Source organism: Pavona decussata, unplaced genomic scaffold, assembly GCF_977016875.1.
Source record: "Pavona decussata unplaced genomic scaffold, jaPavDecu1.1 SCAFFOLD_602, whole genome shotgun sequence".
In the NCBI taxonomy this organism is placed as follows: domain Eukaryota; kingdom Metazoa; phylum Cnidaria; class Anthozoa; order Scleractinia; family Agariciidae; genus Pavona; species Pavona decussata.
This window is the reverse complement of record NW_028145860.1, coordinates 486,586-501,052: the sequence shown is the minus strand read 5'-3', so window position 1 is coordinate 501,052 and position 14,467 is coordinate 486,586. Positions and strand designations below refer to the sequence as shown.

General features: G+C 36.4%; 1 protein-coding gene across 2 annotated transcripts in view; it reads right to left on the bottom strand.

Moving 5' to 3' along the window:
* The window catches only part of LOC146449202 (ubiquitin carboxyl-terminal hydrolase 25-like), a 37,646-nt gene extending 24,051 nt beyond the window's left edge, over positions 1–13,595 (bottom strand). For both annotated transcript variants that reach the window (XM_085101483.1, XM_085101484.1), the window contains exons 1-8: positions 13,438–13,595; positions 10,115–10,195; positions 3,461–3,532; positions 2,933–2,951; positions 2,549–2,596; positions 2,070–2,146; positions 1,713–1,744; positions 337–508 (exon numbers count right to left, since the gene is read on the bottom strand). In XM_085101483.1, the coding sequence (XP_084957609.1) occupies positions 337–508; positions 1,713–1,744; positions 2,070–2,146; positions 2,549–2,596; positions 2,933–2,951; positions 3,461–3,532; positions 10,115–10,195; positions 13,438–13,470 (534 nt within the window). In that variant the 5' untranslated portion in view covers positions 13,471–13,595. The remainder of the gene's footprint in view (positions 1–336; positions 509–1,712; positions 1,745–2,069; positions 2,147–2,548; positions 2,597–2,932; positions 2,952–3,460; positions 3,533–10,114; positions 10,196–13,437) is intronic.
* Between the last annotated feature and the right edge of the window lie 872 nt (positions 13,596–14,467).

Below are 14,467 nucleotides of genomic sequence, written 5' to 3'. Positions count from 1 at the left end.
AATGCTTGGCTGTTCTGGCACCTTGCGCTATAATCAATCCACTGTACTGAAAAAGATGGTGATTGGTACATTTGTCTATAATTCTTAGCCTAAGAAAACCCTAAAAACACTCATAAAAATGTACAGAAAGGTTCTAAAAACTTTAAACCTAACATACACAATGTTGTTGGTACAGGGAAAATTTTCACCAAAAATATGGCTTTCTAAATGCCTATTGGCTTTGATAGGTTCACAAGGTATTGTGGTTAAATGTACAGCCACCATCTTTTTTCTTTCTGGTGAATTACCACAGAAAAATGAAGGACACAAATTAACAAACCACATTTAAGTACGTACTTGAATGACAGCACTAAACCAACATGTATTGCCAACATTCTTCAATCCCACAGGACACCCATCCTGCCTTTGCCGTTCATAGGGATTCACAGGATCCACAAACCGCACCCAAGGATCACCTCGCTTCCTCTTCAATCCCGACTTGTTTTCAGCTAAACTTGCTTCTAAAACTCTACAAGCAAAAGTGCTCAACTTTTAGTACAGAGTGAGTGAACTTGTAAGTAAATTGATATTCAGTTTGTCATTAGCATAAGACTTCTAAGAAAAAAGATGTCACGTCTTTGACAGCAGTTTAATTCCATTTTTGTACTGAAGTCTGCCTCATGCTCTAAGCACTGAGTTAGAGGAAGCTAGATCAGTTTACTAGGTTCATGTGAGATACACATCTCTGATACTATCATTGTCGGTTATAAGTAGGGCAGATATTACTAAATGAAAATCAACTGTTATGTACAATGACAATAGAGTACCAAAGTGTCATGTCATAAATATTTGATTTTTTTAAAAATTATGACTGTGATTTATTGCCAAAAATCAGCACCGTATAATTTACAGATTACAGGTATGCTCCGATGGCTCCATACAAATCCTAAGTGTTTAAACAGAACTGAAGCAAAATTATCTGAGGATTTGTGTGGAGTCATCAGAGCATAAAAGTGCCAAATATACAGTAAACACCCGCATAAAAGGACAAGTGCCAGATTAAGAACATCCAGGCTGAAATTTGTCATTTTAGACACCTGTTATATAAGAACCTTACAATAAATATATGGAGACTTATTCCGGCTGACCTTGAAAAAAGTAGGTTCTTAACTGTGGGTGTATCTCACTCATAAATTGCAATAAGATGCTGATTTTTGACAAGTAGACATTTTTCGTCATGCTCTTTCAGAATTTCTCTGGACATCCCATAACTTCAGAAATTTACTTTTTGCAATGTGATCACTTAAGCAATCTGTGACTGGCTAAACAGTGATCAGCTTCAAATTTCTCCCTCTAATATCAATGCTTATTCAACCCCTGAGGCCATGAAAATTAAGGATATGATCACCCAAGGTGGATTTTCATGATATCTTCATGATAACTTCTCCCCAGTACTCCTATAAGAAAAGTATGGGGACAAGATAGGAGAATTTGTTCTTTGATATTAGGGGTTATTTGAAAACAAAAGACAACAGACATTGGAAACCTCTTTGGTTAACAACCAGCTTCTTAAAGTTGATGACAGCCTAGAAGAAATGGCAGTCAAAAGGGCCTGGCCCAGTGTCTGTGGTAATATTAAGGTATTATACTCAATGCTTCCGTGAAACACTGAAAGCTAAAATTTGACAGCAATATTCCATTAAAGGTTTAATTGTAAACAAACTTTACTCTACCTGCTAATATCTTGTTCTTCTACAGTTATACCCTGTAAAATAATACAAAGATGGCAATCACTAAAATATGACTTTTTCATCTGCATAAGCAGGTTGTGTATGGAGTGTAATTTAATATAATTTATAGAAATTTTTTAAACCTCTTTTTGTTACACTGTAATATTTATTTTCCACCAAGACAACAGACTGTAGAGCTACTTCAAATTCAAGTTTAAATAAAGTTTATGACGATGATCATGACTTCTGGAGCGAGCTACTATAATGAGATATAAATCAATTCAGCAGCTTTAAATAATACTTAATGTAAAGCGATCCAATCAAGTAAGGCAAAGTGATAACATTTATCTGTGTAAATACCTGTGCCTCTTGTAAACTGAGAGCAATAGCCTTCTCTAAGTCTTCATCTTTATCCTTTGTAAGGTCAATTACATCTGCTGCAAGTTAGAGTTTAATTTGGACATAAATTTTAGGCTCCTGTATTTGTAAATTAACCAAAGCTGACAATACACGTAAAAGCATTTTTTGATCAAGTATCTTAAAACCAAAACCAAAATAATGATACTCTGATCTATTAGAGCAAACAACTCAAATGAGTCAATCAGAATTCAAATCAAGTGCAAGCTTGAGGTAATACTCCTAATCGCCTGTTCGGAAAAACTTAAAGGGACTTGGCCCTAATTTAAACATTGTTCAAATTGCATCATGAGAAGAAATGAACCCCCCAAATGTGATTCTAAGTCTCTAATGTCTCACTGCAAAATGGACACTCTCATGTTATGTGATTAATAATAAATCTGATCAACCTCGGAAAAATGATAAGAACTTTCAAACCTTACTTTCTGGTCTGCCAGGAACATTTTGAGGTCCTATAAATGTTTGAGTTCCTAAAGAGAAAACAGCTTTTGTTCAGCTTTTAAAACAGGCATGATGTAGCTTTTGTGATAATGTTGACTGATGTTTTATTCCAATCAAATAGAGAATCTGCAGCTGTCCAAAGAACACCTGAAGATGGACAGTGCATGAAAAACAAGACGAGGGAGCTAGGCTGGAGTTGAGAACATGTACTCCAGAGATAGACAGCATTGGTGTTTCACAGTAGAGGCCTTATGTTCAACTACGCACAAGGAAGATTAACTTACTAAGTACAGTATAGCATCAAAATGTTTCTATGTTCACTTGATATTTTAAGGGAATTGATAGTTTAAGTGAATGTGACATACCTGCTTGGTTTGCAACACCCTGTCAAAGATACAAAGAAAGAATTATGCTTTAGAACCACATAACATAAACCTCTTCGATTAACAGTGCCATAAATAACTTTAAATTTTAAGGAAAGTATTCGATTACAGACCACCACATGCATAGATTTAATAACAGTTACTAATGTGGTAAAAGCAAACTCGCCTCCCAATACAGATTGAAGCATTTTCGTGTGGCTTATGACTATGTGGGACAAGTATATCTTAGCAAGGGCTATTGGAATCCAAAAAGAAAATTGGGAGGAGCAGTGCACTTTTCTTTCTTTCTTTCTTTTTTAATAATTGAGCAGCAAGAATTCTAAAAAGCTGTAAAATACAAAGCAATCTATTGCATCAAAACTGCACAAGTTTTGGGTAATTTGATTTCAAGGCCAAACTCTCAGATCTAAACATTTTCCATAAAGCTGTTTATTTCTTATGTAACCTAATGGATAAAACCTCCCAAAAGTGTGTTATTTTATAGATAGATAAACTGTATACTGTATGCACCTTATATGAAACATTATGATCCTGACGATCAGTCAAGAGTCCTAAAGCTTGTTCCAAGTTGTGATTACTGGCCTACAAATAATACAAAAAAAGGTTCATTAATGACTTGTGAGGACTCATTGGCCAACACAACTATTTTTCTACTTTAAGAGTGCCTGACTGTAACTTTCGAGAATCGCTGGCCAAGCTTGAAAAATCGAAACTCCTGATAATTTGCCTGAAGTTTACTTTTGGGGAACTATCTTCGAAAATATTATTTGAATGTTCTGGAAATTTATTTTTTTCGAGAATTTTGGAGAAAACGAAATTACGGGTTTTGCCTCATTAATTATGCAAAAATCTTACTCAAAATTAGCCAAGTTCAATACGCTTGTGTTGAAATAGTACGCAACGCTACAAAACGAGGTCGGTTTTGAATAAGAGCATAACTCACCTACTTTCTATCAATGGGATCTATGTAAACTTTTGTAGAACTTTGGAGGGTTTATGGCTCTTTGAAAAATTGACATTTTGAGGACTTCGCGATGAGGTGAAAATTGAGTAAGATTGAAGGTTTAAAATGCATCTTGGTATGTCAGGTATCGACTCGAGAGGAACATTGTGATAAGGTTTGGGTCTTCGTCTTTGATAATACGAAATAAAAAATCTGGGCAGTCAATGCACGCACTGACGAAAACCAAAGTTAGCGAGGTTCGTTAACAAATTTGCATAATTCGCAACTGTTGAGAAAAAGCTGTTGCGGCGACTCGGTGAAAACATTGACCCAGGCTATCTTCAAATGGTCATTTTATCTCATATTGCATTTGTCTGTTTCGCTGTCTTGTTTACTAACGTGGTAGAAAAGGTCTGGACAAAAAAAATGCACGCCATCGGGAAAGAAAACGTTCGCCAAATTCTGGTGGGGAATTTGCATAATGCAAATCTCCCAATAAATCTTTCTGCAAAGGAATCCAGGCGCGTAGGAGGGGGGGTTCGAGGGGTTCGAACGAACCCCCTTTGAAGATCAATAATGGCGGAAGAAACACTTTTAAATAAAGTTCTTGTGGTCGAAATACATCAACCAAAGAAAAATAGAGATATAAACCCGTTCTTTAGGCCTTATGTCTTATCCTCAGTAAAAACAAAAATTTTCAAGAACCCTTGGAGATTAATTTTAATGACGGTTCATTTTTGCGGTAAAACCGCATCCGCCCGAAAAAGCCATAGAAAGGCGTGCTTTGCGATACGTTTTGTTCTCTGAATGCGATACACTTCAAACTTAATAGTTCAAGCCTTGTTGCGGAGTTTCACGCCCAATTACGTACAAGTTCGCCTGAGAACATTCACTTGTGAATGTGAACATTCCATAAGCGCAATGTGGAGGTTAAAAAACTACATGAGGTGTACCATGGTAGAGAGTAGGCTGTCCGCCCTGGCTCTAATGCATATCAAATATGATATGCCTGTCAATCTTGACGAGATAGTCAATTTGTTCGAAGGCCTAGACCGGAGCCTTGATGATGCAGTTTACCAGCTTGGTGTATGACTATCAGCAGATCGAATAGCTATCAGAACTTGACAGGGCGCGGAATGTACATTGAACTTTCTTGTTTAAGTGGAAACAATTATGCCGTCTAAATGATGTATTTAGCTTAAAAAGCTGCTGTAAAACAAAGTTGTGATTTGCCTAAAATGGGTCTCAAATTGCAGGAAATGAGGTTTCTGGGAACCTAGATTTTCAAAAATTTACGGGGGAGCATGCCCCTGGACCCCCCTAGTAAGAGCGCCGTCGTCGCTCGGCAAGATTGGGGGCTCAACGAACACCCCTATCGAAACCTTGGCTACGCGCCTGGAATCTGATTGGGAAAGTTTCGTGAGGAGACTATTTGACCGAAACACTCCATATCAAAGGAGTCAAAACAACCTTCAATTATCCGATTTCAACAAATAATTGTCGAATCTTAACCTTTAAAAATTAATAGTGCCAAACTTTCACTCGCTATTGCGTTACCTTCGTTACGTCAATACCTGTCGACATATTTTAAATAATATAATGCCCAGAAACCAACTTGTGCAGCGAAATTGCCATTTACAACAACTAGAATAAAGACCTTTATTTGCTGGCAAATAAGCGGTTTTGATAAAAATAAAACGTTCACAGGACACTGGAATCACGTTTAAAAAATACACGCTTGTCAAATGAGGTAAGAAAGTTAGACATGAAGTCGTTCAAAGCGAACATTTTTAATTAAATCAAGTTTGTTTAGTGGAATGCTTTTCAAATAGCCAGTCCAACCTTTTTCAGTGGCTTCCAAATAATGATCACTCAGAAGCGGGTCAGCTAAAAAAAAAAATTCTCTGTTCGTGTTGTTTGACACTGTACCTTCGCAAGCGACTGAAAAACAATGTCAGCCGGCACGCCATACTTTAACGTAATTACTGGTATGAAATATCACACATGCACAAATACACACTTCAAAACCTGTGTGTCAATTTCTGTTTAACCAAAAAAAATAACTCAGTTTATACCTACAGTCCACATTGGCTGTAGGGCATGCATTTATCTTTGTTGAATGTCAACAAGAGAAACACGGGTATCTCAGTGACACTGTGTACACGCAGTGTCTACCTTGTCATGTCACGATGAGTGTTACACAATGGCGTAAATTATAAGGGTTTGTCTTGGAATTTACGAACGTCTTTTGGAGTCGAAAAGTAAAGGGCATGAATTGAACAAAAATGGCTGACCTTGATATGTTGCCAGTGTTTGTGTGCCATATTTTGCCCATTTCAGTACGATTCCAGTGGGTTTTAGGTTCGCTGAAAGTTTGTTTCTCTATACGGTATCCTACTATACATATCCATACCCCCAAACTCTTGGTCACTTCGGTATCAATAGTATTTGCAACGTTAACAACGCAGTCAGTATAAAACGTGAGTCGCAGACGAAGAACTGTGGACCACGAACAGGGTATAAAAGAGGTAGTACTAACGGTATAGGAGGACTATGGACTACGGACTGACGGCATGCCCTACAGTCCACATCGGCTGTAGGGCATGTATTTACCTTTGTCGAATGTCAACAACAGAAACACGGGTATCTTAGTGACACTGTATACACGCAACGTCTACTGCATGCATGCACGGGCATCTACATGATTGTGCACATGGGCTCATTGGTTGATCACGATCAATGATCATCAAACATCCTTTTGCGCATTTAATCTGCACTGCAAGAGCAAGTTTTCGCCAAATCGAGCCCTGAGATGAATGCTTAAAATCTAAAATGCCGGGCTCTCTTCAGCGCGTATTAAAAATTCAGCTGTTTTGCTGAGATAAAGCAAGATTTTATGTTTGCACTGTCGATCCTCACTATTTTATTCCCAGTCCATTTTTTGTTTCTCAAAAACAGCAATAAAGGGACAAAAACAACTACCAAAACTTGATTTTATACATCTTAAACTTATTAAAAATGAATACAAGAAAGATATGATTTTCAGACTTCCAGTTCTCCTTAAAGACTAGTGCGTAGTACGTAGTCCTCCTATTATACACTTCCCTTAGTACCTCTTTTATACCCAGTCCGTGGTCCGAAGTCCTTTGTCCGCGCATAACGTTGTATTCTAACCGCGTTGATATTTAGTGGCGCAAGTCTTCGAAAGTAAACTACAGGGGACTGAAGTGACCAAGATTTTGGGGATAGATATATATAGCAGGATATAGAGCGACGAAAATGTCCAGCAAACTTTTAAAAATCCACTGGAATCGTACTGAAATGGCCAAAATATGGCACACAAACACTGGCAAGAGATCGAGAGACAAGGTAAGCCATTTTTGTTCAATTTATTCTCTTTATTTTCGATTCCAAAACACGTTCGTATACTCCCATTCAAACCCTTATAATTTACGCCATTGCGTAACACTCATCGTGACACTCAAATTACAACATGACAATGAAAAGGTCAAACGAATTTCTTTTGAACGCTCATAGAGCTTCTGCTACCCGTGATGTATGCAGAAGACATTGCGTGTATGCAGTGTCATTAAGATACCCGTGTTTCTCTTGTTGGCATTCGATGTCCAAAGATAAATGCATGCCCTACAGCCAATGTGGACTGTAGGTATAAACTGAGTTATTATTTTGTTAAACAGAAATTGGCACACAGGTTTTGAAGCGTGTATCTGTGCATGTGTGTTTGTGGGCATCTTTTAAGACATATCGACAGCTATTGACGTGACGCAGGTAACGCAATAGCGAGTATCAGTTTGACACTATAATTTAATTCGACAATTATTTGTTGAAATCGGATTATTAAACGTTGTTTTAACTCCTCTTATATGGAGTGTTTCGGGTGTCTTCACGAAACCTTCCCAATCAGATTCCTTTGCAGAAAGAATTATTGGGAGATTTGCATTATGCAAATTTCCCACCAGAATTTGGCGAATATTTTCTTTCCCGATGGCGTGCATTTTGTTTGTCCGGACCTTTTCTATCATGTTATTAAACAAGACAGCGAAACAGGCAAATGCAATATGAGATAAAATGACCATTTGAAGATAGCCTGGGTCAATGTTTTCACCGAGTCGCCGCAACAGCTTTTTCTCAACAGTTGCGAATTATGCAAATTTGTTATCGAAGCCTCGCTAACTTTGGTTTTCGTCAGCGCGTGCATTGATTGCCCAGATTTTTTATTTCGTATTATCAAAGACGAAGACCCAAACTTTATCACAATGTTCCTCTCGAGTCGATACCTGACATACCAAGATGCATTTTAAACCTTCAATCTTACTCAATTTTCACCTCATCGCGAAGTCCTCAAAATGTCAATTTTTCAAAGAGCCATAAACCCTCCAAAGTTCTACAAAAGTTTACATAGATCCCATTGATAGAAAGTAGGTGAGTTATGCTCTTATTCAAAACCGACCTCGTTTTGTAGCGTTGCGTACTGTTTCAACACAAGCGTATTGAACTTGGCTAATTTTGAGTAAGATTTTTGCATAATTAATGAGGCAAAACCCGTAATTTCGTTTTCTCCAAAATTCTCGAAAAAAATAAATTTCCAGAACATTCAAATAATATTTTCGAAGATAGTTCCCCAAAAGTAAACTTCAGGCAAATTATCAGGAGTTTCGATTTTTCAAGCTTGGCCAGCGATTCTCGAAAGTTACAGTCAGGCACTCTTAATCATCTTTCCAATCCATCAATCACACAAGAGAGAAGAAAATAAAAGCTAAATATTTATACATATTTCAGAATATAGATTAAAATAAAAAACATGTTAGAATGTTCATGGAAAGGAGAGGTGTGCACATCTAATCAGCTATGTCCAGAAATGCACGCTAATGAGATGCATGAACTATATGATAGACATCACAAGGTGTATCCTACCCTAACTTCCTTCTGAAACACAAATAATTCTGTCAAAAATGAAGTCATATGAAAATGACAAAAAGGTCTGTTTTATATAAAGTACTTATTATACATTCAGGGTTAGGTGCATTTCAGGACATAAGTGCATCTAGTGCATCCACATGCAATACTCCACCCTTCAGCTAAATTAGTGATTACATGTACGATAAAAAAAATATTATTATTTTAAATAAGAAATCAAAAGCAGAGGGAGTAGTACCGGTAATTGTCATGTCTCATTTAAATTTTCACCTAAATTCTCTCAATTAGGCAGAGGAAATCAAAACAGTCATTTTTTCTGCTGACCGACACATTGCTAAATAAATACATGTCTGTGTTGAGACTTATCAGTTTTGTGTTTAATCAGTTTTTACAAAATGTTTGCAAATAGTAGCACAGACTGTCATGCCTAGCCCTAAGCTAAAATTCAATGACCCAGCCTTTTAATGATGAACATTAAATAGGCCTTATCACGGTTTTCAACGCAAATTTTGACGAGTAGGCAAACAGGCTTGAAATAACAGCATATGGAAATCCGATGCCAAATAATTTTCATAAAACATTGCTTGAATCTGAAAAATTCATGAATTGGAAACTTTTGGCACTAGGAAAAAGATTTAAAGAAAAAAAAAATTGGAGGGATGTAGCTGTGCCAGAAAGCGTCCAGTCCTGTTTTGAACTTTCCATACATTTCCCTGTATTTTTTTCCCACAAACTATTTTTAGTAGCGGTTTACGGCTGGTTCGCTATACAGACAAATGTATGGAAAGTTCAAAACACGTCTGGACGCTTTCTGGCACAGCTACATCCCTCCAATTTGTTTCTTAAAATCCTTTTCCTAGCGCCAAAAGTTTCCAATTCATGAATTTTTCAGAAGTGATGTTTTATGAAAATTATTTGACATTGGATTTCCATACAAACACTGTTATTTCAAGACTGTTTGCCTACTCGTCAAAATGGCGTCGGAAACCGTGATAAGGCCTATTATTCTCTAAATTGAATCTCAGGAACAAGTGAACTTATTCAGACATCATTCTCTGGGGAAACTGACAAAAGGAGATGGATGAAAAATGTGATTATTAGTCAACAAAAACAAATTAGAAAGTTTGCTTGAGCTTTCTTCATCAAAAATTTCAGAGACATATTCACCAACTTGCAAAAAGTAGAGAAATCAAGAAACCAAAAAACCAACCTATTTCACGTGTTTAACATACATGTAACATGAATTGGAGAATTTGTACTGGGAACTTGAGTGGATCACTTACAATGTAGGCCTGATGCGCTTCCTCATATGACACACCAGTGGCTTCTTTTAGTTGATTCACCTCCTCATTGTTCACTATAACCTGCATAAAGGTAAAGCCTACGTCAAATCTGATTTGGCTCAGAACAAGTCAGAGGGCTCATAAAAAGGACAATAATATTGATCAAGGAAAACATGGACATTCGATAATGCAATTTAAGAGTTTTCACTGGCTTAGCTTTCATGGTATATCACCCACTATACCATGCCTGGTTGTTCTTGCAAAGCAAAATCAGCATCTGAGATCTAGCAATATTTCTTGGATGTTCTTAATTAATTCCACTTGCACTTGCTGGATGTGAGATGATTATAGCCAACTTGGCGCTTCGCGCCTCATTGGCTATCCATCATTTCATATCCAACACACGCTCCTGGAACAATAATATTGTTAATATTTAGGTGAAGATCTGTAACTTGTTTCCAAGGAAGGGGATGGAAGTGAGGTTTTGAGGGATTTTGACCTTGTTTTGGTGACAATGGTTCAATGATACTTTTACTTAATTACAAAATAATTCTTGCACACAAACAGAGACATATCAACTGAATTCTTGAAAGGAACAATAATATTATAACTCATACAGGTAATCTATTGTAGCCCATTTCCGAAAACAAAAATCTGAAAACTGGAAAAAGTCAGCCTAACTTTTTTCAAGCTGCATAGTAATTATTACTATCGCTTGGATTAGAACATTGCTTTCTTTTGAGATTTTAAGGTCGGTACACACATGCGTAAGAGGCTCCAAGACACCTTTCCACAAAATTCCACAAGGGGATTTCATTGATGACTGTTGCCTAAACACTGGCCAAGCGTGTGTCCGTTGATTTTCTGTGGATTGGATATTTTGGAATTGGAACTTTTAACTTGTAAATAGCTTGGAATATGTTGATAAAGATGTTGTTTTTATTATTATTATTATTATTATTATTATTATTATTATTATCATTATTATTATTAATTATGATGATGACATTTGTTTTTTCTTTAAAAAATTTGTGCTTGAAAATAGTCTCTTTTTTTAATCAAAATGAATTGTAAATAGGTTTTAACAGTTCTTTTTTCTACTTTTAACTTGTAAATAACAAATTGGTTTGGCAAATGTTAATAAAGAGATAATAATAATAATAATAATAATAATAATAATAATAATAATAATAATAATAATAATAATAATAATTATTGATTGCAGCCTGAAAAAAGTTAGACTAGCTTTACATATGGGATGGTAATTTATATTAAAACTGACCCATTATTATTTGGTTTCTGCTAATAGAAACACAAGTTGGGTTGTTTGAAATGACGTCAAATCCTCAGGACACTTCCCCTATAAAAAGGTTACTGGCAATGTACATATTGAATGACAGTAGAGAAAGGTCTGGTTTGTGAACACCACTGACCAGATTAAACTACTATATAAGTTTTTGTTAGGGAAATATATTTCAAAATGGTTTCTCCCCTGCATGAGCGCAAGATGGCATTAGAAAGAGCAACATGGTCTTGAAAGGTCTTCACAAGGAATTAATTCAAAAGAATATAATTATGACGATAATGAACAGGCTTTGATCAAAACTTCTCAAACTCATTAATAATTCATCAAAAGAAAAAAAGAAAATCACTCCTGTGACCGTGGTTTGGATATGTGATCCTAATTACCATTAAATTTTGCCAACTTTAGCTCTGAATTTCTCCAAGAATTATTGATCATTTGAGAAGCCATATCAAACACTCAAAGGTGTGTTTCATCAGATATCCAAACACCTCGAAGGCATTTAAAAAAAAACTCGGATGCGCCTCGTTTTTTCAACCTACTCCTCAGTGTTTGGATATCTGATGAAACACACCTTCTCGTGTTTGATATATTACATGAACCACAGTCAAGGAACATGGTCAGGGTCATGAAATAAGATGATAATACAAAAGAAGAGAAGGAACAAAATCACTTTTACTGCCAAATCTAGGTAGATCACACCGTATAAGATTTTATCTGTAAAGGCCCATTTAAACTGTTTCAACATTTGCTTCAAAAATGCGTTCAACACAGTTGTTGAACCAAATGTTGGGGGCGTTTGAACAGGTCGTCCAACATTGTTGAAAGTGTAAAAAAATGCTGAAAGCTTGTTGAAAGTGTGTTGAATCAATTCAAATTGGTTTAAACTTTCATTCAACATCACTTCAACATTTCCTTTGTTCTTGAAAATGTTGAATGGCATTGAAACCGTTTGAACACACCGTTCATCCAACATCTGTTCAACTTTTATTCAAGGAATGTTGGGCAAATGTTGAAACAAAGGATGATGTTTTTAGCCAAATTATGAAACTTATTAAAAATTCAAAATGGTGGCCAGTTATTAAGGGTAAATTGTTCTGGAAGGGAGGTTTAAAGAAAGGAATAAACTCAAGATCAACCTTTAATCTTTTTTCAAAATAGGTCCTTATTAAAGAAATGGTTATTCTTCAGAACACAAAAACTTACACAGTACTTTTTCTCTTTTAAATCAATACAAAAAGCTTAATAAAAAGTGTTGTCTTTGCACTTAGACGTTTCTTTGACAGAGTTAACAAAAAAAGTTTTGAATGACCTCTGGCATATGGTCTAAAAAGAAGTCAGAAATTCTAAACTTGACGAAAAATATAAACAATGTAACAGCTACCACTTCACAAAACTAACAGTGTAAAGTTTCTACATATCAACAATTCTAGCTTACATAGCACCATTAATATAGGATGCTCTGTTTACAGTTGCTTTGTGGTAAAGTACGTTTGGTGTATGCATTGCTTTCCTCAAAAAATTAAGAAAACTTACGCTTAAGTTTAAGCTTAAACATAACATAACATTTTATTCAGGAAATCAACTAATCAATAAAAACACTTCCTGGAAGGGGAAATCGTGAGGTTGAATATAAAACAATTTTCCCAAATAAACATTATAAAATCTAAAAAAATCACAAACATTTAAAATTAAAACTATTTACAATAATTCCGTAGTGTACATGTATCTGTTTCGAAATAAACTTAACTTTCACAAGTTTAAGTCTTGTTTTTTTTATGAACATACGCATCTTTTAAAAGCTTAACTCGGCTTGTTGTAAGTTCCGGAACTTACTAAACGAAAACAACAACGGAGGACAAAATGAATTAGGAAAATCGTCTTCAGCGACTTCAAACGGCTTAAGTACAGTGCCACATGTCATGTCATTGTACAAATGACTGGAATTCTCGTAGCGTAAAACTGACTTTCAGTTTACAAAAATCTATGATAACACAAATGGTCTCACTAAAAGTCTCACCTTTTTTGCGGTTGAGGGGTGTTCAACTGTCATTACTATCCAAGCTTTCTGGCAGCGGAATGCTGCCGTATATCCATTCACATTGTTGTATCAGAGATGATCAGTAATTATTCAACCCTCCATCTTGCAAGGTCGCCGCCATTTTTTTTAACACGAAATGTTACCCGCAATGCATGATGCATCTGCTTCATGAAGCTCGACCCAGCCCCCTCGGCGGCGAACGGCGGCAATATTGGGGGAGTGAAATTCACGGTTTCGGAAATAAATTTTACTGCTGCGAAATTATCTTTTATTGTTTGGTTCCTTCAACATGGATGCCATGAAGCTATTCTATCCTCTGGGTTTATATCTATATCTAAGTATTCTCCTGCGCTCGTAAAGTTATGCTTTTCTTTAATATGCCAAACACCCCAAAACTCTACACGACTAAAGCAGAGGTTTCCCCTTTTTTTCTCTATTTTTTACACACCTAAGATTGTATTAAGAGTGGAAAACTTTATCCAGGATAAAGGGATTAATTTCTAAAGAAACTGCTGGGGAATATAATGCGCCAGGAATCAGACAGGCACGAGAACTGCGTGGGGAGCGTGTGAAGCGCGCGCGTTTCCCCTCTTCCCTTCCCTTTTCTAGCACCCGCGTAGGCTAACAGATCGAAATTGACAAAGGAAGACTTTTCGCCTAATGATAAGTATGACGATTTGCAAAACTTGCCGTAATATTCCATCGTGTCGGTGCGGGTCTGTGAGTTATAAGTTGACCAAAAGCTATATCTATACCTGACCGGCCTATTACACAGGATATGGCGGGGAAAAGGAAATCACTTCCCTGTAGGGGTTCAGAATAGTAAATCCGAGACCTTGCGAGAGTGCGAGACCCTTGTTTTAAAATCTGAGACCGAGACTTCATTGTTTCCATAAGTTTCGAGCCCGACACTTAACCTAAGAAATATCCGAGCCCGAAAATTTACCTTAATGGGATCCGAGCCCGAGATTAGTATTAAAAACAAGGTTTTCATTCTTCATGCTTGTGT